At 38.5% G+C, this 27,647-nt stretch overlaps 1 protein-coding gene across 9 annotated transcripts in view; it reads right to left on the reverse strand.

The window, feature by feature from the left end:
* Positions 1-6,669, reverse strand: part of LOC126159801 (zinc finger protein 728-like) — a 226,872-nt gene extending 220,203 nt beyond the window's left edge. For 6 of the 9 annotated variants that reach the window (XM_049916587.1, XM_049916585.1, XM_049916580.1 and 3 more), the window contains exons 1-3: positions 6,543-6,661; positions 5,441-5,519; positions 4,844-4,925 (exon numbers count right to left, since the gene is read on the reverse strand). In XM_049916587.1, the coding sequence (XP_049772544.1) occupies positions 4,844-4,925; positions 5,441-5,457 (99 nt within the window). In that variant the 5' untranslated portion in view covers positions 5,458-5,519; positions 6,543-6,661. Of the gene's footprint in view, positions 1-4,843; positions 4,933-5,440; positions 5,520-6,542 lie in introns of those variants that run through there. The other 3 variants (XM_049916581.1, XM_049916584.1, XM_049916582.1) reach the window with 3 other exon arrangements.
* Between the last annotated feature and the right edge of the window lie 20,978 nt (positions 6,670-27,647).

Below are 27,647 nucleotides of genomic sequence, written 5' to 3' on the forward strand. Positions count from 1 at the left end.
AAATTCTAGAAAGATTATTAATGGTGCAGCACCAGCATATCAAGACTGAAAAACCTGTAATGTTGAAGTAAGTGCTGGAATGAGAGCAAATGAAACAGTGATAGAATAGAATGAAATTAATTAAACTGGGGGGGGGGGGGGGGGGGGGAGGACGGGTATACACTTGCGCACACACACACATATCCATCCACACATATACAGACACAAGCAGACATATTGTCTTTAAATGTGTCTGCTTGTGTCTGTATATGTGTGGATGGATATGTGTGTGTGTGCGCGCGAGTGAATACCCGTCCTTTTTTCCCCCTAAGGTAAGTCTTTCCGCTCCTGGGACTGGAATGACTCCTTACCCTCTTCCTTAAAACTGATATCCTTTCGTCTTTCCCTCTCCTTCCCTCTTTCCTGATGAGGCAACAGTTTGTTGCGAAAGCTTGAATTTTGTGTGTATGTTTGTGTGTCTGTCGACCTGCCAGCACTTTCATTTGGTAAGTCACATCATCTTTGTTTTTAGGTAATTTTTCCTACGTGGAATGTTTCCTTCTAATGAAGTACTGCCAAATTACAGCTTCATAAGTAGTATTGTGGGGCCACCAGCCACCTCTCCATAAAGGCTCGTTTTTGACATTGCGACTGAAACGAATAAATGATAAACTTTGTTTTACCACTGTTCAGGATCTAAGATACCTGTTCTGCTCAAACTTTGAGATCCTGTTCAACTTTTTGGGTACAATAGCTTCGTTTTAGTACAGAACGTCCAACTATGGTAAATTCATCATAGTGTGCTATCAAAGTGGTTCATAAATCTTGTCATATCAAATAAACTTACATTTATATTACATCAAAAAATACGTGTACTCTTTATGGTTGCCAAGCCAAATATTTCAGTTCTTATTAATTCATTTGCTGAAAATTGTTATTAATAGAAATTACAGTTGATTTTAACAAGCTTTCTTGCTGATGGAGCTGAAATGACAGAACTAATGTGTTGGTTTGGAATCCAACAAGCATCCTGCCTAGCTAGCCAATAGAATGAATGTGCATGTCCGTTGGGGTGCATGAAAATGAAACATTTTCTTCTTCTGAAACTTCAGACACAGTACCAATCAATCATTTCTGATCATATATACAGGCAATTTATGGGCCCAGTTGTAAGGTTTTAATATTTCTGAATGAAACGCTTGACGTTGGTCAACATTTGCCACAAAGAAGTTTGTATCATTGAATAATCTTCTAACTTGCTCTTCATTTAATGGCGCGAAATGGCGATTCTCTCTTGTTCCTGATACTGTGCAGCCATTTTTTAACCTTGCTTCCTGCTCAGATTTTAATGTTTCAATTTGTTCTTTTGAAACAAAAATGAATTGAATTCCTCTGTTATTCTCTGTACAGTATTTAAACAAGTCAGTTGGTGTCAAATCTGGTCCTCAGTTGGTCTTTGAAGGCTTGCTCTTGCTGCCAGGCACTTTACAGTTCCTCCAATTCCATCACATGGAGATTTTCCATGGCTTGTAGCAGAAAAGTTCCATTCAGCTGAGATTCCAGTCATTTTGATGGTGGCAGAGATTCAGAGAATTTTTGAAGTTTATGCACTGCACTGATCACCCATCACTGAAGTAGTAAATGTGTGTCATTTTTCCAAGGAGACACTTTAGATCTTCTATTAATTTCACTATAAAAGCATTTACAGCAATTGCATCATGTTTTAGGCTGTCGCTTATTATACAGTAGCTGATGCTGCTGATGTCCAAGTTATTTCTGAAGTACACAACAAATGGGTGTAAAGTTGCTTGGCTGTTGTTCCAGTGAAAGCCTTTAACTGCATCCTGCACAATGAAGGAATAATTTTTGGCAAAAGATATTAATATGGTCATTTCAGGTGGCTTACAGTTTTCTTTTATACATTTTAAGTGCTTGCTCTGGTGCTTTGCAACAGAATGAGTGGAAAGTTTGTCAATTTTTGAAATCAGATCTTCAATAAAATCCTCAGTGGTTATCTGCTTTGTTTCTAATGTAGCTATATCATTGTTCACCCACTGTTTGAACTCAATGGTATCATCTGGATCACTGTCTTAAAAACTACTTTCTAAAAACTGTTCAAGTAGTTCTTTTCCCGGACAGATTTCAGCGATGAAGCATGCAGTCTGGATTCCAATTCACACACTGTTTTAGCAATCAGACTCTCTTAATCTTCATTAATTGGAGTGCTTGCAAGCATCACTTTCACAGTTTGGTGTAAAGTGCAAACAGAAACTGAGTGGGTTCTGCAGCACCCACAGCGATGCACCATTTTGGCCTCAATTCACAAAATTTGCCAAATCCAATTTCAGGCCCTTGCCGAAGTTGATATGCAGCAAACATGTCTTCTAAATTATTCAGGAGGAGGTATTTTTGCATCAAAACTATCTTTCTTTCTATTCTAATTGATACACAGTCTTTTTACCTGGACAAATTCGACTATTTCTTCATTCTGAAAAAATGTTACCACCTTTTCTTTTACAGCGTCTGGAATCATCTTGCCACACTTGTCCTTTGGCAGAGTTAGTATACCATTTTCTGCCTGTAACTTCCTAGCTGCTTTTACCATCCTCTCTTAAACACCAAATTCTTGCATTGTCTCTTTTATAGTACAGCTTTGTGGTACTAATGTCAGTATCTGCAATTTTTCAGGCTGCCTTGACAATTGCAACTTCTCTTTCAATTCCTTAATCAGCTGCTTATAATCTTCGCAATCTGGACATGTCTTGCTTGTACTAGGTGTTTCAAGATCTTTTGGAGTGAATCCTCCAGCAGCAGCAATGTTATTCACAATTGCCTGTTGAACTAAGTTTATTTTTCGTTTTGCGTAACCTTTCACATCCCTTTTGGATATTCTCAGAAATTTTAGATGGGAGACCCCAAAAGCAGTTAGAATTGAATCAATTGATACCTCTGAATATGCTTCATCTTCTGACTGGTTTGAAGTTGACTGATTTTTCTGCTTTCTTTGCTAAAAATTGTTTCTGCAAGCTGGACATATCTTCCGACCAGGTTTCACATTGCTCTTAGTCAGTGCTTGCAATTGTTTTGCTGTTTCCACACTGACAGTCTGTAAACCCTTTTTAACAGAATGGTTCTTTGCACCAAAAGGTTTACAACAATATCATGGTAGAAAGTCATATTTGTCCACAGGCATATTGTGATGAAAGCATATTTATGCATTTTCAGCAAGACATACCTCACTTTTTTGGTTTATTAATCCCTATCACTCTACTTAAAAATCTTTGATTGGAATGGAGTCTCACTGATGTGTGTATATTTTCAGCTGATATGCATAATGACCTGCAGGACCAATGACACACCGTACTGAAACCTCATTGATATCCATGACACTACAATTAAATTTATGCTTCTAATTGCTGTTTGTTTCAATATTAGATAAAGTAAAAGTGGTGTATATTTCCAACTGAAAAATATTAAACAATCATAGGTACTGGGAACTTCCTTGAGAATACAACAGAAAAATTAAATAACCTGAAACATTTCTAAAAAGGTCACCCCATACCTTGCAATAATTTTTACTTACTGAAAAACGATGTTTATTCAGTGATGGCAACACACTTTACATCATTTAAAAAGTCACACACATCTGAACACTCTTCACTACACAACAATGTGGTTCAGACATTGTTGAAGCATGTTATTAAACTCAACTGTTGACACTAAACTGGTCTGTCTCTAAAATAAAAACTTTTCTGATCAGACAAGGTGAGCTCAGATAACTTAGTTATTATCTGAGCAATCTGGATGCCACTGGCAGTGCTTTATGACATGCTGACAGGCTGCATATAATTAAAGTACCAGCTTCAGAAATTTATTCTTTCAGTAGATACAAGGCAGTGAAGTACAGTCAAAATTTGGCTTGAAAAGAGTCATGAGCCACTTTGATAGCACACTATGATGAATTTACTACAGTATGACCTTTTCTTTTACAGCTAAGAAATTTTACCCAAAAAGTTGAACATGATCACAAAGCTTCAGAACGATAGGTCTCTCTGGTCCTGAACAATGGTGAAACAAAGTTGATCATTTATTCCGGTCAGTTGCAATGTCAAAAACTGAGCCTTTATGAAAAGGTAGCTAGTAGCCCCACCATACTACTTATGAAGCTGTAATTCGGCAGTGCTATATGTAAGGTCTGTATGTAACGTCTATATGTACAACCTCTAAAAATTTCATGGAAATTGGAGATGGCCGAGTGGGGATCCTTAGGCCACTTGACATGGAATGACTCTGCTGACAGTTCTTTTTACACTTTGTTCACATATTCATGGTCAACACCTAATGTTAATAGCACTACAACATTTACTTCTCGGATTAGTGACGTGCAAATGTCACTTCAACATCATCCATAAATTGCATTTCTTATTCAATACCACGATACACTGCAATGATGCATTAACTGCAGCCATACCATTTATAAATTTAATGGCACTGCTAAGACTCACTATGGTCATAGTTATTCTTAAGTTGCACATTAAGGTTGTCATTTAAAAGAAGCGTATCAGTGCAGCATATACCCACTTTATGGCAACCACGTTATCAGTATAATTGAATTGTGCATTGAAAAAGTTTTCCCTGTTTACTGAACATTAAATTTAAACTCTTGCTGAATTCTATGTGAGGTTTAATAACAGGCTTATTTCAATGCACTGTGCAAAATGTCATTTAAGAGTGAAAGTTCATCAGTTGTTTAGTAAACAGAATTACCCTTGTTTCCAGCAGTATGACATTAATTTTATGTATTCACACACCATAATGTACACATTAATGAAACACTGTTAAGAAATACAAGTAAGCCACTTACCATGAAGTATAACTCTGTTTTTACTTCGGCCGTTCCCTCTTTTTCTATCCACATAGCTGGCTCCTGGTCCATTCCTTTATTTCTACAGTCTGAAAAAAAAAAAGCAATCAGATAAGAACAGTGGTACTCAGTTTCTGTTGTTACCATGAGGTATAGCTCAAAGGCAGTGTTTTCACTTATCTAATGGGTGCAGCAAATGGGTGATTACACAGGAAACATAAAGGATGAGGAAAAGTAGGTTCAGTGATACAAACTCATTTACATTTCTCAGGTCATGAAGAGTGAGAACACTCAAAGTAACATGCACTGGAAACTGAGTATTTATAGATGCTACTGCTCGTTTTTAACACTGGCTCATGGATACTTTTCTATTGTGACAATTATGGAAGATGTGTATTTTTTGTGCATGCACTAACTTCAGCATTACAAACAATCAAAGTGGGCAAGAGATTGCAGCGAAATTTCTGAATAACATCAAATATTTCATTCTACACTTTGTTCATTGCGTTAATTTCAGTCTGATAGGGACATGATGAGAATCTAGACGTACAGATTGTTTGTTTATCAGTGAATATGCATTTTCAACATAGGTATTACCTTGAAACTTCCTTCATCTGTATTCATTCACGGATGTGTATTCAGTTTATAGTAAGCATCATCATTTTGGAATCTCTACCTGCAATTAAAGAAAACCATATACATGTACCACAGATTGCTCACTGCAGTGCGAAAGTTCTCATTCTTCATTACCATCGAGATTAAACAGTGGTTCGTTTTTTCTTACTACACTGATTTACTAAAACGACTGCCTACTAACTGTAACTGTGATGAATGATCTATGTAGTTCTGATGGCATGTAATGCTTTATGTTAGACGAATTACAGTTAATTTGTACCTTGTGTTTCGCCAGTTCCTAAATTACAGTATTCTTATGCAGAACTCCATTAAAACCCACTCACTGCAACAAACTGGTATTTACACATGATTAGATGAGTACTAACGACACGAGTAATCAAAGCACAGGGAAAACTAGCAAAATGCAACAGAATTACAGCATTTCCTTTCATGCGAACATACTCAAAACATATGATGTAACTGTGGGCACTTGTAAACATGCTTACGTTAGCTCTAAAATCTGGAGCCGCTATACGTCCACATCACAGCAAATTATCATCACAATCATTATTATATCTAAGTAAGTCAACATAACCGTACTAACATAGCAAATGTGTTGAATTTCACTGTCCGCCTTTGCTCGTCAGTCACGAAGTACATGACGGAGATCATTGCATGGGCAAACTGCTCCTGACAACACGTCACAATCTAATCCATTTCTTTTACTAAGATACACGTAGCGATTTTACCCGACAGGCCAAAAACAACAAGCTCTAATAACTCGGGTATTTAGTTGTTATGAACATAACCTGAAAATTCACAACACTAGTACACCTTCACCAAACACACTATAGGTGATGTGATCATAAATACAGAATGAAATCTCATCCTTATGTACCCATTAAAAATTAAAAGACAACAACCTCAAACATAGCTACCACAGTGTCATCACAAGATATTCGCGAACTATTACACTCATCAAACTGAACTGTTATTGTGATAAAAATGAAGTAGCGCACTAATTTACTTACGAAAGTTTTCTTCACTTACTCTTGTTTGTAGTTTATAAACGCTTAAAATTTACCTGGAGAATGTCACACACAAAATTCCGCTATCCCATGAGGTTGCACTTGCCTACACACTCGCTAGAGGTGGCAAAAAAATCACACAGGCGTCTAAAGCTAGCGAAATGAGGGATGCTCAACTAACGGACCTACCGATAGATGGCTCTACCAGCTGTTTACTGTCGTCTGTATTGCCCGCCATATTCGAATTTGGCAAGAAGTTTCTCTCGGTGTGTACGGTGTATAAGGAATTAAGGACTATCGAAATGGTGATTTCTTGTTCCGCTTTCAATTGTACGAAGCGATGGAGTAAGGAAAGTGACATATCATTTCACAGGTAATAGGACTACCGATCAATACGATAAAAATACAGACTTGTGAGATTGCCAATTCGATGTTTTTGAACAGGTTTCCTCTAAAGCACCCAGAGCTGCTAAAGACGTGGATTACATCAGTGAAGCGGAAAGATTTTAATCCTACGTCTTGCAGTTTTCTTTGCGGAAACCATTTCCGACAAGATGATTACGTAGTGAGCCCTGGAACGTGGAAGAAACGTCTCAAACCCGAAGCAGTGCCATCAGTTTTTGACTTTCCAACACATTTGATGCCACCAAATAAACAGCCACGACGACATGTTGTTAGGATTTTGAGTGACAACGATGATTCTCCATTTGAGGTAGCTAATTAATTTCCTTGCTATGTGTGTGATTTTTACTTTTGTGAATTTATTTCGTACGGATACAAATGGACTACGTAGGCCTAAGCAATGTTGTAATACAGGTCCATATTTTTGTTTTTAGCGTTCTGTGATGGAATCTGTGCTCGATTTGCCCACTGCAGACGCTACTGATTGCGTGGAGAATGTTCTCAATGAGAATTCTTCCGTGGAAAGAATGTCCCTTTTATCCAATACAGAAGCTGCGAATTGTGTCGAAAACGTTAGTATAAGGATGTTTTCACACCCCCAAAGTTTTCTTATAATATTTTTTCATCAAGCCTTGAGTTGTTTCAATCATACAGAACTAAATTATTTATATCAGAGTGCAGTTGGTTCTTCAGTAATTGATTGTGGTATACAGTCGAAAGTAGAAATGGAAGACAAGGCAACTGAAACTTGCACTTTTTTTTCTCAGACACTGTGCACGAATTAAAACGTTAACTGAAGTGTGTCTGTGAAAAACTTCGAAGAAGAGAGAAGAAAGTGTTTTCCATGGATGACATCATAAGTTCATTGAAGGAGAAGGGGCATCTTCCTGAGAAGTTACACAACTTCCTCAATCATCAGAAAGGAACACAAGTGGAATTAGTGTGCAATTTAGTGAACAACTCTCTCTCCTCAAAGAGTAATAGATACACAACAAATATGAAAATGTTTGCGATGACTGTCTACTTTTATTCACCAGCAGCATATGAATACCTGCAAAAATTAATGCCTCTGCCCCATAAATCATTGATTTCCAAATGGGTGGCAAGTTTAGACTGTGAACCTGGCTTCTTAAAAGATGTTTTTAAGTACATTGATTTGAACCCAATTGTAAGGGACCAGTTCAGCGATTCATGTCTAATTGTAGACAGTATGGCAATTAGAAAGCAAGTAGTTTGAGACCAAGGAACTCAGCAATACACAGGTTTTTTAGACTTTGGTGGGGAAGTGCCTCAGTCAAAAGAAGTAATAGAGGCATCTGAGGCTCTGGTTTTCATGCTTGTCTCTATTAATGGCAAATTTAAATGCCCGATTGCATATTTCTTTATCAACGGTGTACAGGCAAATAATCTGGTGTACAGGCAAATAATCAGGTCACAGTGATAAAATCTGCTTTAGAGAGGCTGCATAGTTCTGGCATTAGGGTTTGGTGTGTTACATGTGACAGCTGTAAGGTAAATATAAGCACTTTACGTTCACTTGGCTGTACTTTAAATTTTTCCAAGGGTGATTTTAAAAGCTACTTTCCTCATCCTGTGGAAAAATACAATGTTTATTGTATCTTGGACATCTGTCATATGATTAAGTTTGCCAGAAATGCTCTAGCAGAAGTATCTGCTATTGAGTCTCCAACTGGCATTATTAGATGGCATTTCATTGAGCAATTGAACAAGGTACTACAAGAAGATGGTATGACATTTGCAACAAACTATCAGGACAACATATAAGTTATGTAAATAGAAACATGAATGTTTCATTAGCTGCACAGACTTTGAGTTCTAGTGTGGCAGATGGTATAGAGTTTTTGAGGAGGGTTGGTGATCCAAATTTTAAAGGAAGTGAAGTAACAGTAGAATTCTTGTATTATATTGATAGGATTTTTGATATTCTGAACTCCAGAACTCCATTAGGTAAAGGGTATAAGAGCCCCCTGAGGCTTGACAACAAATCTTATTGGCTTGGTATTTTCAGAGACACTGAAAATTATATCAAAAGCTTAAAAATCATTGGTGTTCCATTGCTGCTTCATGCAAGAAATACTTTTGCTTTTGGGATAATTTTCAATATGCAATCAGTCAGGCACATACAGCTCTGGCAAGTATGCTTCGTGCTGAATCTCCTCTGAAGTATTTCCTAAATTATAAACTGTCACAAGACCATTTCCTGCATTCGGTCCAGAGGTGGTTGGAACAACAATCCAAATGCATACCAGTTCATGAGAAAGTTGCTCTTGGGTAACACTGTCACTGCAATGAATGGGAATTGCTCAAATTTTAATGTGTGGTGTTTGCCACCTGTTTATGATTTTCATGCAAGAAAGCATGTAGTAGAAAGTGATGAAAGTGCTGCAGAAAATGAAGTAGAGAAGTGGTGTGCACTTCTTGATGATAAGATTAAGTTCTCATTTTACAAGCAAAACATACTGTATTATATTGCAGGGTATGTGTCATTGTGCCTTTCAAGGCAGATCACATGCAAAGACTGTCTTCACATACTGAAGCCACCAGTAGCTAAATCTGCATTAGAATGTATTTATCTCTATGCTTTTCCCAATATGGCCAATAGAAATGCATTTGTAAATTTTATTAACTGGGGAAAACTGGTTAAAACAAGTGACTGTGTGTACTCTGTTGTACAATACTCAGAAACTGTTTCAGATGTTTGTGATTGCTGGGGATATGTGACAGAAACATATACTGGCCAAGATTTTGCATTGTGTTATGTTAAAAATAAATTTGTAGATTACCCATTTCCTGCTCCTGCTCTTGGTCATGGTTACCATTATGAAATTGGGATTGAGGACTTACATCAGGCTCAACTTGTTTGTAAGATTGCATCCATGTACTCGTGCACACGCTTAAAAACACATGAAAAAAAAGCCTACTGAGAAAATTTTAAACAACAAATCAAGTATAAGGCAGAAGTTAAATAAACTCATATTGTTTCATCATGTATAGTGCTCAAATTGGAAAAGATTATGTAATGGGACATTCCATGCAGATGGGTGTGACATTTTGACAGATTTTTAAAACTATTTTGTCCATAGATTTGTTGTTGTATAATGATGAACTTCAAAGGATGAATCACATTGGGTTCCCAGGTTCGATTCCCAGTGGGGTCAGGGATTTTCTCTGCCTCGTGATGACTGGGTGTTGTGTGATGTCCTTAGGTTAGTTAGGTTTAAGTAGTTCTAAGTTCTAGGGGACTGATGACCATAGATGTTAAGTCCCATAGTGCTCAGAGCCATTTGAACCATGAATCACATGGAAGTAAAATTAACTCTTTACATCCTGTGTAGATATTGTAACAAAATTATAATTGTTTATTACACATGCTTATTTTAAGCTGTTTGGTGTTACAAAATATGCACTTGAATATAATAGAGGGCAACATTCCACGTAGGAAAATTATGTCTGCTTGTGTATGTATATGTGTGGATGGATATGTGTGTGTGCGCGAGTGTATACCCGTCCTTTTTTCCCCCTAAGGTAAGTCTTTCTGCTCCCGGGATTGGAATGACTCCTTACCCTCTTCCTTAAAAGCCACATCCTTTCGTCTTTCCCTCTCCTTCCCTCTTTCCTGATGAAGCAGCCGTTGGTTGCGAAAGCTAGAATTTTGTGTGTATGTTTGTGTTTGTTTGTGTGTCTATCGACCTGCCAGCGCTTTTGTTTGGTAAGTCTCAAAATATGCACTTGCATTAAAAACAGGTGATTTGTGTGAAATTAATGGGAAAAAAATGTTCTGAGACTTATTTGACAGATAGCTTTCAGTGTGAGAAAATATTTCCCTCAATAATTGTGTTAACTTGAGTTTTTCAGTTTAAGAAAACAGTTTAATGGATGTGATCTAATGGAGTACGCAGTGGCCCTATGATTCAAACAGTAATGTTTGTGGATACTCTGCAACATAAGAGCAATAAAATTGTTACTCTCTTAATTCTTGTTTTAATACTTCCTAGAATGAACACAATGTTCCAATTGATCGTAAGCATTCTTATTACTTTAGAATCATTCTAGAATAAGGGGGCCTGATTCAGGCAAAACCTAATTTTCTGAATTTTGTCTTTATTTTGCTAGGAGGTCTTTCTATTATATTTTCCTATGTTGGGGGGGGGGGGAGAGAGAATGCAAATAATCATACAGAATTAGGCCGGCCGTAGTGGTCGTGTGGTTCTAGGCACTACTGTCTGGAGCCGAGCGACCGCTACGGTCGCAGGCTCAAATCCTGCCTCGGGCATGGATGTGTGTGCTGTCCTTAGGTTAGTTGGGTTCTAGGCGACTGATGACCTCAGAAGTTAAGTTGCATAGTGCTCAGAGCCATACAGAATTACGTTTCTAGCACTACAAAGTACAGAATACAGTGATTACAGTTACACTTGGAAATCTAGGAAATTTCAAAAAAATGGTTCAAATGGCTCTAGGACTACTTAAACCTAACTAACCTATGGACATCACACAACACCCAGTCATCACGAGGCAGAGAAAATCCCTGACCCCGCCGGGAATTGAATCTGGGCGCGGGAAGCGAGAATGCTACCGCATGACCACGAGCTGCGGACTAGGAAATTTCAGTATTCATGTTACATGCCTAATTTTCATCAACATTTACCTTAATTATACAGTTAAACTTTTTGCTGATTTGAACTGTGTACTACATGTTAAAAATATTTTGTTTGGTCATAGTAATAAAAGCATTTCTTCTTCTTCTTCTTTTTTTTCAGTTCATATGTCCCATATGGAACTGAAATTATCAAGTTATGATGACAAAGGAAGGAATTAACATTAAGGAATCTTACTTCACAGAAATTATCTAATAATGGTTACACTTTGTCATAAACCATTTAGTTTTCCATTAAGAGTGAAAGCAGTTGCACAAGTCACGTAAAGAACAAAGTTTCCCATAGGGAACTAAAGTATTTTATGTTTGAGTTATTGCAGACCCAAAGTATTGTGATCTTCATATTTCTATTTAAAAAAAAGTTTGTAACTCAAATTCACAGACATTTTGGAATCTGTACATACATGTGTGTAACAAGGTACTTTTCATGTGCCATGTGGAACCTTTAATTTTCTGGTTTAAATATAATTTATTTCATGAATTACCTTTAATACCAACAATGTCTGGATGCGATATTTACCATTTAGAAGAAGAAATATTAGTGTACAGAATAACAAACCTCATGAAAAATGTAAGAGATTGTTCTGTACAGAACTTGGAATGGCTCTTTATCAATAGCAGGTAAAAAGAAGGCTTCTATTAAATGTTCAAAGAGACCAGTCAGTACCTCTTAATTCACCTTAGAGGTGATACAGTAATAAAAGAATTTACTTTTTTCAGAATTTCAGCTAAGTATTAAAAGTGTGAATACCTATTCAATAAGTATTTGCTTTACCAATAACCTGTAGTACAAACACACGTATAAGCAGGTAATTATGGGAGTCAAGAGTTATGTTAAAATTAAAGATGCTGACTGGTATTACTTGCTCACAAAACATTGTAGTTGCTGTACAGTTTATGCTGTAAGTGGTGTACCCAATGTGATTCCTGGAGGACATAATGTTCTGTTATCCTATGGGAGTGCACTGCTACCACACCTATTGAAAGTAAGTTTTTCTGTGGAATTGTTGTATCAGACGTCTGTACCAGAAAAAATCATGTTCTTAGGAGGAGCAAGCTTTACAGCAGCATATGCTGTTAAAAGCATAGTGAGATTTTCTTTTTCATCATTTCCAGCATTGTACACAACTTTCTTGCACTTTTATGTTATCACATTTTTCCCTTGAGAATGGAGAAGAGAGAGGAGGGGAAAATAAATAAACTAATTAATTAATTAATTAATTAAGCGTGCTTTTATAAGAACCGGAAACTCTACTTGTCATTTGTTATTTTCAAAACGTTACTCTCTTTCCAAATACTGTTCTATTTCTTCAAACCAATTCTCAATTTCTCAAGTTATTACATATTATTTACTGTACATTGTCCAGCAATACTTCTGTTTTTACTGGATAGTTTGTAATTTGGCACTACCTTTGTACCACTGGTATTGGCTAGTGTACTTTTGCAGATAAGAAAATCGACTGGTCTGGACTGGACAAATTCAGACAATATGGAACATTTTACACTAAATTTGCAATATAATGTCACCCTTGTCTCATACAGATTGTAGCAGCCATTGGTGTGCCTGTCTGGCCAGCTTCTGCAGCTTTCGCTTTCAGGTTTGTTTTTTGCTTGGGCCATATCATGACAACCAGTCATTCCAGTGATAGACACCATGTCAAAGACTGGAACCAAGATTCACAGAAATAAAATTCCATGGTTGTAATTCATAGTGTAATTAATTTTGCTCGCTGACATGTTTTGAATTCAATTTTAAAATAAATCCATGGTACCAGTCACTGTTTGGGTGTCAGAATGGAAAATTACAGGTTTAAGACACCCCAACCTTAAAATTAACAGCTGTGATCGATGTTATTTTCAACAAGTTCCTTCACTTCCTACATCATGGATCAGTCCAATATAATATTATTACTACACTTAACTTCCAAATGATACAAGTTATGCATTTAAGAGGAGCCTTAACGTTGGCCTTTGTGTTTATCTCATTTAAATGTATTTCTTGTCACGTATCAAAGACTGAAGCAATGTCAAAAACTGGTGCTTCTACCTTATCACTCAGTTAAAATACACCGTTTCATGTACAGGCGTTAATAAAATCATGGCATTCAAATTTATGATCAAAGAGAGAGCCAAATTCGTAAGTGCATGTTGCAATTACAGTGTCAGCATATATCCAGATCGGTAATGCATCACTACAGATAAAGAAAAATAACAATTTTTCCGTTTATAAGTAAGTAATACTTTAATAGCTCAGTTGTAATTTCTGTTGTCAGTAGAGGTACCCCTAAGCAAACGATGTCAACTTTTTTTCAAGAGGCGCCTTCACTGTTTTCCACACTTTATTTTCCGAATTATACCTGTAGTTAAAAGCTTCGGCAACCAAGGTAATTTGTTGACCTCCATTGAATCTTAAATAGTATTTTAAAACGGGCAAATAAGTAAAGCACTCATAAAATTAATAGTAAACAATTTATAGGTCAGCTTGTCAAACTTCAGAAACACACTCGAATTTAGGAATTTCATAGCAGAACTGTTACTGTTTTTTCTCGCTAGATTAGAAACACTTCATTATGTTGATGTGAAGATATCTAGAACATCCAATATAAAAGACTTATGAAGGCGCAGAACGAAAAACATTTTCATCCGTGTTTTGACACTTCCTTTTTTGCCAAATTCAGATATGGCGGACACTCAATGATATGATCTCTTTGTAGAATGAAGGCTTTCACGACCGGTTGACATGGCTGTTTATATACTTTCCGGGATGCGAGGTCGTGGTCTCTTGGACCACGACCTCGCATCCCGGAAAGTATATAAACAGCCATATGATCTCTTGCCAGCTCGCGCTAGAGCCATCTATCGGTAGGTCCGGTAGTTGAGCATCCCTCATTTCGCTAGCCTTAGACGCCTGTAAAAATCACTCACACTGAAAGAAAACAGCTAAACCAAATATCTTATAGCAAGACAAAGCACTCTACCGTGGGCTGTGAGATAACCAGTACGGAAAAACCAGAAAGATAAAATGCGAAAATTATATTAGATAGGATACCTACTCTATCCCTTTGGTAAATCCTTATCGCTATTTTAGTATAACAACTACATAACTTAAAATAGCTGTTATTGAAGAAATGCGTTTGAAAATTTCTCGGAATTTTGAATCTTCACTGTACCGTATGGGAAGCACTGATCAGCACATGGACAACACATCGTTGTAATTTTCCTTTGTTACAGGCAGAACGGGCATGTACAGGGCGTTTGACATTGAGATCTCGTTGATTTCTCTTGTTTTCTTGTTAGAGTTAAGAGTAATTCGTCAAAGTTTTCTTTAACTCGCTTAAAAATGGACGCTGTTTTATGACATTCCCATCCGAAGAGGGAAAGATGATTAGATTTAACGTTCCATAGACACCAAGGTCATTGGAGACAGTGCAAAGCTCGGACTGTGTTAAGCATGGGGAAGGAAATCAGTCGTGCCGTTTCAAATGAAACATCCCAACTTTTGGTTGGAGTGATTTAGGCAAGTCACGGAAAACCTAAAACTCTATGGTCAGATACTGGTTTGAAACATAGTTCCCCCAATTGCGAGTCCAGTGTATTAACCACTGCACCACCTTACTCGGTCTTAGCCATCTAACTGGTTTTCTGATCACATCTTCTTTCGTATCAGCAACATTAAAATAACATGATAGTGTCAACTGATAATCTCATGCGTTGTTTCACCGACAGTATAAGGTTTGTCACCCCCTTCTCGCATATTCAGCAATAGTATTCCACTCAGTAGGCCTGTCCACTTTTACCGACTTTTTTAAAATTGTAGTGACTGCCAAATGCAATGAGATACATCCCATTTCACTGTGATGAATAAACATGAATTTTAAATCAATGACTTCTAGTTTAGATTTTCCCCATTGTTTGATTAATTCTAGGTTAGATCTTCCAGTGTTTGATTAATTATAGGTCAGATATTTCCTGAATAGTGGATGAGTACATCAGCAAATTTGTTGGGATTCTGTCTTCCACAACAATCGCTAAAATGAGCTTTACAATTGCAGGTGGAGACTTCAACATCCATACAAATAGCTTGCTATCTCATATCTTCCTCGTTTTCCCTGTATTTCTGAACACATGTAACACTCTTCTTGTTTTCACTTTATGTCATTGTCTATAAAATTTTAAAAAATTCAGTCGCTGCTTATAAAACAACCCATTGTTAATGGGATCAGTTGCTGTCAATAAAACTTGCTGGAAACAGAAGTTGCAGCTTACAGAAGTCCTAGTCCTATATAAATTTTGGGCTCACTCCATCTCTTGTTTTTTCTTCTCACAAACACTGTCTGTTTCTAAAAGATTAGCATTATTATCAGGTGTCAGTGCTCCTTTATTGACCCCAGCGGTACTATAGGCCATGTATAGACATCACTGATCTTTTTTTTTAGGATGATGAAAACAGAGACTATAATCCTCTGAAATGTCTTTCTATAAATATGGTCCGTATGCACAAATTAATACAGGGATCACACAAGTGTAATGTCAAGTGACAATCTAAGGTATTTTATTATTTTTCCAGTGTGAAAGTAGTAAGACCAAGCCACTGAAAAACTTTCAGGATGATTCCTCACACCATCCCAAATTTCTGGTGAATTAAATTTCCTTAGATGATGGTTCTTATGCCTTCTTCACTTGTGTTTTCGACTGCTGTTTTCTTCATCACTGTTACCACAACACCTTAACGGATTCCAAGTTTATTCAGAAACATGGTCTTGCAGTCTTGGATTCATTCTGTTCTTCATAGGAAGTAGAACATAACAGTGAAGTTCCCTTTTGAGTTCACTCATGTGCTAGCTTTTTTTAAAGCAAATAAAGTCTGTTTTTTATACATTTCTAATTTGCAATATCTTTAAAATGATCAGCCTTTCTGCATGGACAAACTTTTTATGACATTTACTTCTGCAGTTGTCTCAACATGGATCTTTCATTTAAGCTCCTGGACCATGAAGTTCCCTGAATGAAATGTAGGATTCTTTGCACTGGTATCTGATTTAAAAAAACATTTATATCCCTGTGTTATCAGTGATTTTATATTTTTTATGGGTTTGCTTGTCCTTGAAAGTGTTTCTCCTATGTCTCTAAATTCTGTTCTTTAAAGGGGTGCACATCAGTAATGTCACCTTCATTGGCTGTCTACAATAGCCCTGAACTTTGTTACCATCAGTTGGCTTTAATTGGTTCAAATTTACATTTGCTCATTTTTGTGGCTCTTCATCTGATTCATCACCAGATGTTGATATTCCAAAATAGAAGGAGAGATATCTGATGGTTGGCTAAATGTGTGGAATATGTAGACTATGCAAATGACCGGGTTATTGGCGTAAGCCTGAAAGGAGCACAAAAAGATTTATTGAACTTCAGAACATGATGACCAAATTGTAGAGGAAACGTATAGCGTAATAGAGAGAATAATGGATGAACATAAAAAATGGTGCAAAATAGTAATGGGAGATTGGAACGCCACTGTGGGAAAAGGGAAAGAGGGAGACATAGTATGCAGTCATGGTCTTGGAAAGAGAAATGATAGAGGTGAATGGCTAATTGACTTCTACAGGGAAAGGCAGCTGATAGCGTCAAACACATGGTTCAAGAACCACAAGAGGAGGCTCTACACTTGGATATCACCAGGGGATAACTATAGAAACCAAATAAATTTTATACTGGTAGAAGAAAGATACAGGAATTGAATCAAGAAGGTGCACACATTACCAGATGCAGATATTAATAGTGACCACAACTTACTTATGGCAGAAATAGGAATAGGAATGAAAAAACTGAAGAAGGCGACCATGGTGAAGAAGTGGGATCTAGAGAAGATAAGATCCAGCAAAGAACAAATTACAGAAGTGCTGTCTAGGGAGTTTCTCAACACATTATGAGACAAAGAACCACCACATAATGCCAACGAGTACTGGAATATACTGAAAGAAGGAATCATTAAAGCAGGAAAGCAAAATATAGGATATGTAAAAGGGGAAAGGTAAAAAAACCATGGATCACACAAGAAATGATATCCAAGATGGAGGAGAGAAGAAAATTGAAAAACAAGAGCATTGAAGATGCAAGAAAGAGATACCGAAGGTTAAATAATGAACTGCGAAGATAAACAGAGCAGGCAGGGAAAAATGGCTAAAAGAGGAATGTGTTGAAATTGAAGAACTGGACAGGAAGGGAAGATACAACCTACTATACAACAGAGTAAAGACTATGACATGGGAACAAAACAGAGCAGGAAGTGCTACTATGGAAATTTTGAGTAAAGATGAAGAGGTAGTGTACAAAGAACGTGACAATGCCCTCCAGAGATGGGAAGAATATCTGAAAGAGCTACATAACACAAATAGCAAACCAGAAACTCTGGAACTTGAATCACACAACAATGTAAGTGACAACGAGAAAGGACCTACCATCATAATTGAAGAAGTAAAGTCTACCATAGCTGCAATGAAAAATGTAAAGCAGTAGGTATAGATATGATACCGGGAGAAATATTAAAATGCTTAAACCAAGACGGAATAAGAGAAATATTGAGATTATGTAGTAAAATATATGACAGTGGTGAATGGCTTGAGAACTTTCTGACAGCAGTAATGATTCTATTACCGAAAATTCAAGGAACCAAGAAATGCAAAGAGCACAGGACAATCAGCCTCATTTCACATGCAGCCAAAGTGATGTTAAGAATAATTAATAAAAGACTTGAAAAAGTAATGGAGGAGAATCTTGGTGAGGAGCAGTTCGGCTATAGATGGAATATGGGCACCAGAGATGCAATAGGGCTCGTACGAATCTTGGGAGAAAGGTTTATTGAAAAAGGAAGAGACGTATATACACTCCTGGAAATGGAAAAAAGAACACAACGACACCGGTGTGTCAGACCCACCATACTTGCTCCGGACACTGCGAGAGGGCTGTAAAGCAATGATCACACGCACGGCACAGCGGACACACCAGGAACCGCGGTGTTGGCCGTCGAATGGCGCTAGCTGCGCAGCATTTGTGCACCGCCGCCGTCAGTGTCAGCCAGTTTGCCGTGGCATACGGAGCTCCATCGCAGTCTTTAACACTGGTAGCATGCCGCGACAGCGTGGACGTGAACCGTATGTGCAGTTGACGGACTTTGAGCGAGGGCGTATAGTGGGCATGCGGGAGGCCGGGTGGACGTACCGCCGAATTGCTCAACACGTGGGGCGTGAGGTCTCCACAGTACATCGATGTTGTCGCCAGTGGTCGGCGGAAGGTGCACGTGCCCGTCGACCCGGGACCGGACCACAGCGACGCACGGATGCACGCCAAGACCGTAGGATCCTACGCAGTGCCGTAGGGGACCGCACCGCCACTTCCCAGCAAATTAGGGACACTGTTGCTCCTGGGGTATCGGCGAGGACCATTCGCAACCGTCTCCATGAAGCTGGGCTACGGTCGGGCACACCGTTAGGCCGTCATCCGCTCACGCCCCAACATCGTGCAGCCCGCCTCCAGTGGTGTCGCGACAGGCGTGAATGGAGGGACGAATGGAGACGTGTCGTCTTCAGCGATGAGAGTCGCTTCTGCCTTGGTGCCAATGATGGTCGTATGCGTGTTTGGCGCCGTGCAGGTGAGCGCCACAATCAGGACTGCATACGACCGAGGCACACAGGGCCAACACCCGGCATCATGGTATGGGGAGCGATCTCCTACACTGGCCGTACACCACTGGTGATCGTCGAGGGGACACTGAATAGTGCACGGTACATCCAAACCGTCATCGAACCCATCGTTCTACCATTCCTAGACCGGCAAGGGAACTTGCTGTTCCAACAGGACAATGCACGTCCGCATGTATCCCGTGCCACCCAACGTGCTCTAGAAGGTGTAAGTCAACTACCCTGGCCAGCAAGATCTCCGGATCTGTCCCCCATTGAGCATGTTTGGGACTGGATGAAGCGTCGTCTCACGCGGTCTGCACGTCCAGCACGAACGCTGGTCCAACTGAGGCGCCAGGTGGAAATGGCATGGCAAGCCGTTCCACAGGAATACATCCAGCATCTCTATGATCGTCTCCATGGGAGAATAGCAGCCTGCATTGCTGCGAAAGGTGCATATACACTGTACTAGTGCCGACATTGTGCATGCTCTGTTGCCTGTGTCTATGTGCCTGTGGTTCTGTCAGTGTGATCATGTGATGTATCTGACCCCAGGAATGTGTCAATAAAGTTTCCCCTTCCTGGGACAATGAATTCACGGTGTTCTTATTTCAATTTCCATGAGTGTATGTTCTTCATCGATCTAGAAAAGGCATTTGATAATTTGGTTTGGGACAAGCTGGCAACTATAATGAAGGAAAAGAGAGTGGTCTTGAAAACCAGAAGACTTGTAAACTAATTATATCTTAATCAAAAAGTTTCAGTTAAAGTGAGAGGAGAAAGTACAAACTGGATCGGACTAGGAAAAGGAGTAAGACAAGGATGCTGTCTATCACCTACTCTTTTCAACCTCTACTTGGAAAATACGATTGACCCATGCTCAATACATGACAAAGGCATAGAAATTGGAGGAAGTAGAGTAGGGTGTTTGAGGTTTGCTGATGATATGGTCCTTCTAGCCACAGGAGAAAAAGAATTACAGGTTTTGGTGGACACCATTGAAACTAATGGAAAAAAATATGGAATGGAAATTAACACAAATAAAACAAAAGTATTGGCACTTGGAGGAAATCAGGAAATAAAAATTATGCTGAATGGAGAAATACTAGAACAGGTGCAAAATTTTAAGTATCTCGGAAGCAGGATAGACACTGACTGGAAGTGCATCACAGAAATTAAAACAAGGATAGCAATGGCAAAAGAGGCGTTTTATAAGAAAAGGAGAATTTTCTGCAGCGGTCTGGACAGAGAACTCAGGAAAAGACTCATAAAATGTCTTGTGTGGAGTGTTCTTCTATATGGCGCTGAAACAACATGGACTATGAGGAAGATAGACAGAGAAACGCTGGAGGCTTTTGAGATCTGGACATGGTGGAGGATGGAAAGAATAAGTTGGATGGACAGAGTAAAAAATGAAGAGGTATTGAGAAAAGTGCGAGAGAAAAGACAGTTACTAGATGTAATAAAGAGAAGAAAAAGAAATTGGATTGGGCATATATTAAGAAAGAATAACGGACTGATCAAAACAGTTTTAGATGGTCATGTAGAAGGGAAACGGAAGTGAGGAAGGAAGAGATTCCAGATACTGGGTGACATGATGGACGATAAAACATACAGCAGCCTTAAGAAGGAAGCAATGGATTGCAGAAAATGAAGAGGCAAAGGACCTGCTAATATAGCAGATAACTAACGATGATCATCTGATGGCGAATATGAATCATGATTGTTGTCACTGGCAAGGAAAGTATAAGGAAAGTGACTGATATGAGTGGTTTCTCACTCAGGAAACATGAAGAATGAAGAGTACTTACAGAAGAACAGAAACATATTCTAGTATATTGTGCATTCTATATTTCAAACTTTCCTTACTCTTCAGCTTGACAAAAATTAAACAAAAAATGTTTCCACTTTGCATCCATAGAAAATGAAGGAAACTGGAAAGAGAAATAAAGTGTTGAAATTTGATTTCAAAGCTACAGTATTTCAGGAGAATATTGTTATACATAGACTGCAAATTCTATACAACAAATTCAATCATATTTTCCCTCTGGAACTCATTACTAACAAATTAGTACTACAAGAGAGCTCTGAAACCAAACAAACACCCCAGATTTTTTTCAGTCTTTATGACATAAACAGGACAAAACCATAAAAAATGGGGAAAAAATACTCACCAAACTTTATTGCCAATATAAACAGTGTTACCATCACACACAGACAACAAATATTTCCCTGTATGAAGTTCAGGTGTTGCAGTTGTGTAGTTCAAGATATCTGCCTCTGGCATTACAGTTATCAAATCATTCACAGTTCTTATTAATGAACACCTGGGCAAGATAGCTATTTGTAGCAGAGAAATGCTCACTGATATAATATTTGCATATATGTTGAATTGAGTATTGTGATCTAACAGTAAATCCTGAGAGATACCTACTTATGGCAGAAGGAAGAGTAATAGTGAAGACTCAAATTTTTGCAGTTGTAGAGATTGGTTGAAATACTATGCATAACTGTACACAGCTAAAGACACAATGACCACAATAGAAAAAATAACCTTATTCAAAGCCGCCAGCAATATTTGAAAATGTCGATAGAAAACATATTACAAAAAATACTAAGTTACAAAATATATTATGAACAAAATAGAGGCCATAAGCTCCGCATAGTTTAATGTGTAATAAGGAATGATATCTCAGCTTGATATTTTATCTGGAAGCATCTATCAGATTTTAAAGAAATGGAAGTAAAGCAAGCTTGACCCCATTTTAGCAATGTCATCCTCGTTCAAAAAGTCTTTCACCTAGAATTTAAATGTATATCAACTTGAAACAAAATGCAGTTTCGAGAATTTTCGGAAGTTGCAAATGCTATGCGTAGGATATTCGTAGTAAATCGGCGTTTGTCTTTATAAGAACAGTTTTTCGTTCTGATGCGATCTGATGTCAGTTCAAATTCAGCTTTAAAATCTGAAAGCACTAACAAATTTCATGTTGCCATTTCATTGCAACATTTGTGACCCAAAAACGAAAATGAATTTATTATGCTGGAATTAAGAAATCTTAAAATACTAATAGTTTTGCAGTAATGTAAATATCTATGCACCTACAGTCAGTGTTCTCTAAAATTATTGCCATTCCTGGGTAAGGAAAGTAATTGCTGAAGTATATAATCAGATTCATTTCAGAAAGTTAAAGTATATTTTGCCACTTAAAAAATTTTTGTTTACATGTTATACTTGCAAAATGATTGCTCAACGAACATGTTAAAAGAGTGTCTATTCATTACTATTTAGTATGAAAATCCAATAATACAAAGTTGCAACGATAGCTACATTTACTCTGACTTACCTAATGTCTTTTTCTTGTCAAGGCCATAGGTTTCCTTCTCCTGTAGTGTTTAAAAAAGTACTCATATTCAAGCTCAGTACAAAATATATACCACAAAGCTACTCATACTAGGTTCAATAGAGTTTACATATAAAATGAAGTTTCATTTTTTGAGAGATGTATGTGCCAATTATGCACCAAATTGAAGTTGACTGTAGTGTCTAATATATTAGTCCAAAACTTAACTGCTGATACAAGGCACAATAAAACAAAAATCACTGTTTAGATGGCATATGTCTTTTTTTTTTATTGCATGACAGCAGACAGGCAAATACATAAAACACTGGATGAAAGTGCACTTACAAAGCCTGCTGTCAACTGCAAATTTAGAAGCTCATTCGGAATTTTCTATGACCCCTAAAGAAAGTTAGCTGGTATTTTATTCAGTTAGGTTACAATTTAATTAACTAGTCATAGTTTTTGGCCAAATCACAAGTACGGCACACAAATAGATTACTGCAATGTTGAACATATATCTCAGGCTACAGTACACATCAGTTTTTTATTTCATACTTCTGTCTTGAGCTTCATTGGGTTTGTAGCTCACAACTGCACTGTCAAATTCCAATGTTTCAAGGTCTTGCACTACTAGTACTCTGCAGATGAGTCCCGTCAGCACACCTACATTTTCTTCCATTCACATTTGTTGGCTTCACCAACTCACAGTAAAGTGATTAGATTCCATCCCTAACCTAGGCCTCAGGTTTCACTACAGGTCATTGTGGTACTACATCTAGTTTTTTCCATTCATCAGACAACTATGAAAATCAGTAACCCACCCTAAAATTCATAATAACCAGAAATGTATAAGTTATTTTGGCACTCTGCATATTAAAACTAAAACAATCAATTCGTTTCACTTACTGAAAGGAATAATTATGTTAAGTGATTCTTATTGGCTTTCATATACTGCCATCCAATTGCCTGTGACCAGTATCAACAAACTTCCATCAGCACACAACGCAAGAGCCACCAACCCCGTATGTGTACTCCAGCCAAATTCTGTAATGAAATATTAATCTTAATCACCTGTTACACATCAAGTGCATCTTAGGTAATGGTTCAAAATGGCTCTGAACACTATGGGACTTGACATCTATGGTCATCAGTCCCCTAGAACTTAGAACTACTTAAACCTAACTAACCTAAGGACATCACACAACACCCAGTCATCACGAGGCAGAGAAAATCCCTGTTAGGTAATGGTAACAAATGATTAAACTCACCAGACTGTTATGACATGTAATTTACTTATTGTTACCACATATCAAAAAGAAAAATTTGGAGTAGGTATTAAAATCCATGGAGAAGAAATAAAAACTTTGAGGTTCGCCGATGACATTGTAATTCTGTCAGAGACAGCAAAGGACTTGGAAGAGCAGTTGAACGGAATGGATGGTGTCTTGAAGGGAGGATATAAGATGAACATCAACAAAAGCAGAACGAGGATAATGGAATGTAGTCGAATCAAGTCGGGTTATGCTGAGGGTATTAGGTTAGGAAATGAGACACTTAAAGTAGTAAAGGAGTTTTGCTATTTGGGGAGCAAAATAACTGATGATGGTCGAAGTAGAGGGGATATAAAATGTAGACTGGCAATGGCAAGGAAAGCTTTTCTGAAGAAGAGAAATTTGTTAACATTGAGTATAGATTTAAGTGTCAGGAAGTCATTTCTGAAAGTATTTGTATGGAGTGTAGCCATGTATGGAAGTGAAACATGGATGGTAAATAGTTTGGACAAGAAGAGAATAGAAGCTTTTGAAATGTGGTGCTACAGAAGAATGCTGAAGATTAGATGGGTAGATCACATAACTAATGAGGAAGTATTGAATAGGATTGGGGAGAAGAGAAGTTTGTGGCACAACTTGACCAGAAGAAGGGATCGGTTGGTAGGACATGTTCTGAGGCATCAAGGGATCACCAATTTAGTATTGGAAGGCAGCGTGGAGGGTAAAAATCGTAGGGGGAGACCAAGAGATGAATACACTAAGCAGATTCAGAAGGATGTAGGTTGCAGTAGGTACTGGGAGATGAAGAAGCTTGCACAGGATAGAGTAGCATGGAGAGCTGCATCAAACCAGTCTCAGGACTGGAGACAACAACAACAACAACATCATTATTCATACTTGTAGATATTTTAACCATAATGAACATCACACATATAAAAATGCTAAACAAAAACCAAAATTTGTTCACATCCTGCAGATACGCATCCATCATTAACATGTACCAACGAGAGATGCAACCTGCCCAAAAATACTGGATGTCAACCTTGAGACACATCTAGTCCCACAAGTCGCCCCCCTCTCCCCCCTTCTGTAGCAGATCTTATCTTTAAAAAGTGTGGCAATTTGTGGGCAACTTGATGACCTATGCCTTTGCAAACAATTGTCAGGGACTGTGTAACATGAAGGGTGTCCTCAGTAGAGTATGTTGGCATAGATGTGCTGCCATCTGTGGTTCGATGAAATTGCTCGTCGCTTTTTATGACGAATGAGATTGGTGCTAAATTGGTAGCTGGTCACTGGATAACAGGTAAGCTTTTTTCACCCTTTCAGGTGATGCTGTTTTTGGGTTATCATTGTATACTGTATACAGTTAACGCAGATAACAAACCCACCACTTTTGCTTTTACATAGCCTAAGGAAGCCTTTCCCAGACGTAGTTTTGGCAGTTAGAATTATTAGTCAATTTGCCACAAATGTGAGACATGTTAAAGGGACTGAAAAGATGGTGGCCAACTATCTTTCGAGACCAATGAAATTTGCTATATCATTGATTGGCCAAATACGTGTCAGAATAAGCAGCCAACATGCAGACAGAGGAGCTTATGTGAGTGGAGACATGGCAATTCAGCTCAGAAAAGCTGTATTTTAAGGGAGTAAAAAACTTCATTGTGGTGCAGTACATCTCAACTACCTCCCACACCTTATCATGTCTGCTGCTATTTTTCGCAAGGAAGTGTTCATCAAGGTGTACAAGAACAGTCACTCTGGAGCTAATACCACAATTAAACTTGTCAAGGTCAGCTACATTTGGTTGAGTACTAGGAAAGGCTGCTGGCTGCTGATTATGCACTAGATCATGTGTTTCCCTTCAGACAGCAAAAGCTACCACTATGTACATTGGCCAGTAGGTCATTTTTATGATTCCACATTGCGTTTTTTCTTATATACACATTGAATCTATGTGCCTACTGCCTCCAGCAGAAGAGCTCTGGTAAATCCTCAAGGCAACCGAGAGATACACCCGTTGGGCTGATATGACTCCAATTATATACATTTGTGTAGAAAAACCAGCCAAGACTTTTCTTTCTACATGACCCACTTGGTTCGACTTCCTGGTGCACCTTACAATGGACCACAGACAACAGTTCATGTCACCATCATTCCACAAACTGGATAAGTTGTGAGGTTTCCAACACCATCACCCCACTTGTTATGAAAGTCTTCTACAATACTGTGACACATACTATATTTCTCCTAAGTACGCTCTCATCAGGTAGAAAAATATGTTATTATCAGATTAATATCTACCATGTCCTGATTCACAGGACTAGGATATTAAGCTCGTTTTTGTTTCATGATCCATAACCTAACCCCCTCTCTCCCAGAAAAATGGTGGGTAGTTCAAACTCCAACAGGATAATGTACCACACCATGGTTATCTCTACTAAGCAAAGAAAATCGTGGGAAGATAGCTCACTTGGGCTACCTCCACTAACCTAAGTCACCCGACCACCACTTCCTCCTATGAACTGGCGCCAAGTTTGAATTTTGGGGATAAACAAAGGTCACTTGGGGTTTCTCTACTAAGCTAAGAAAATGGTGCGAAAGAAAGGTCACTTGTACTAACCTCAATCACCCGACCGCCACCTCCTCCTGATATTCGTGGGAAAAGGACATGGACATAAGTCTATATGTAAACAATTTCATTCGCCATGAAGTCCAGTGCCCAACTGACTTAGTACACAGCACTACCGCCAGATGGCTCTCTCATCCGTTATGTAATCCAAGATTGCGGTGGCAAACACTGTGTTCACCACAAGGTCCAGAGCCCAACTGATTTAGTACACAGAACCACTGCCAGAGAGCACTACCGTGACATCAGCAGATGATGCAAGTACCGTTATCCAAGATGCCGCAAACAGTGGTTTCACCATGAGGCATAGTACATATTGGCACCACCAGAGGGCGCTGTCATCCAAGATGGCTACCATGACGTCAGATGATGACACAAGTACCATTATCCAAGATGGCGGGAAACAGTGTGTTCACCACAAGGTCTAGTACATATTACCACCGCCAGAGAGCGTTACTGTGACATCAGCTGATGATGCAAGTGCCACGCCCACCTGGACTCAGAAGGAAATTGTTAAAGTCTCCACCATGATACTCAACCGACCACCACATCCCCCTCACTACCAACTGATGTTGTCAGGCTAATGTGTACTAATGTGCACTAACATGTACTAACGTGTACTAACATGCTCTAATGTGCACAGCTCATGACCTCATCCAAGATGCCCCCCCCCCCTGCCCAATGGTCTGAAGTTTGAATTATGGCTGGAAGATATGTACAAATGTTAAAATGTGTGTGAAATCATATGGGACTTAACTGCTAAGGGCATCAGTCCCTAAGCTTACACTCCACTTAACCTAAATTATCCTATGGGCAAACACACACACCCATGCCTGAGGGAGGACTCAAATCTCCGCCGGGACCAGCTGCACAGTCGATGACTGCAGCGCCTTAGACTGCTTGGCTAATTCTGTGTTGCAGAAGATAGGTCAATTGGGCTACCTCCACTAATCTAACTTGCCTCGCCTCCTCCAGAAAATGGTGGGAAGTTCAAATTCCTATAGGATAATGCTACCTCTACTATCCTAAGAAAAGCGTGGAAAGATAGGTCACTTGGGCTACCTCTTCCTAGGAATTGGTGAGAAAAGGACTCAGCCTGCACTGGGCTGGTGGAGAGAGGGAGGACCTACTTTATTTATTTTGGACCAATTTATTTAGCAATGG

This window comes from Schistocerca cancellata, unplaced genomic scaffold (assembly GCF_023864275.1).
Source record: "Schistocerca cancellata isolate TAMUIC-IGC-003103 unplaced genomic scaffold, iqSchCanc2.1 HiC_scaffold_1147, whole genome shotgun sequence".
NCBI classification, from domain to species: domain Eukaryota; kingdom Metazoa; phylum Arthropoda; class Insecta; order Orthoptera; family Acrididae; genus Schistocerca; species Schistocerca cancellata.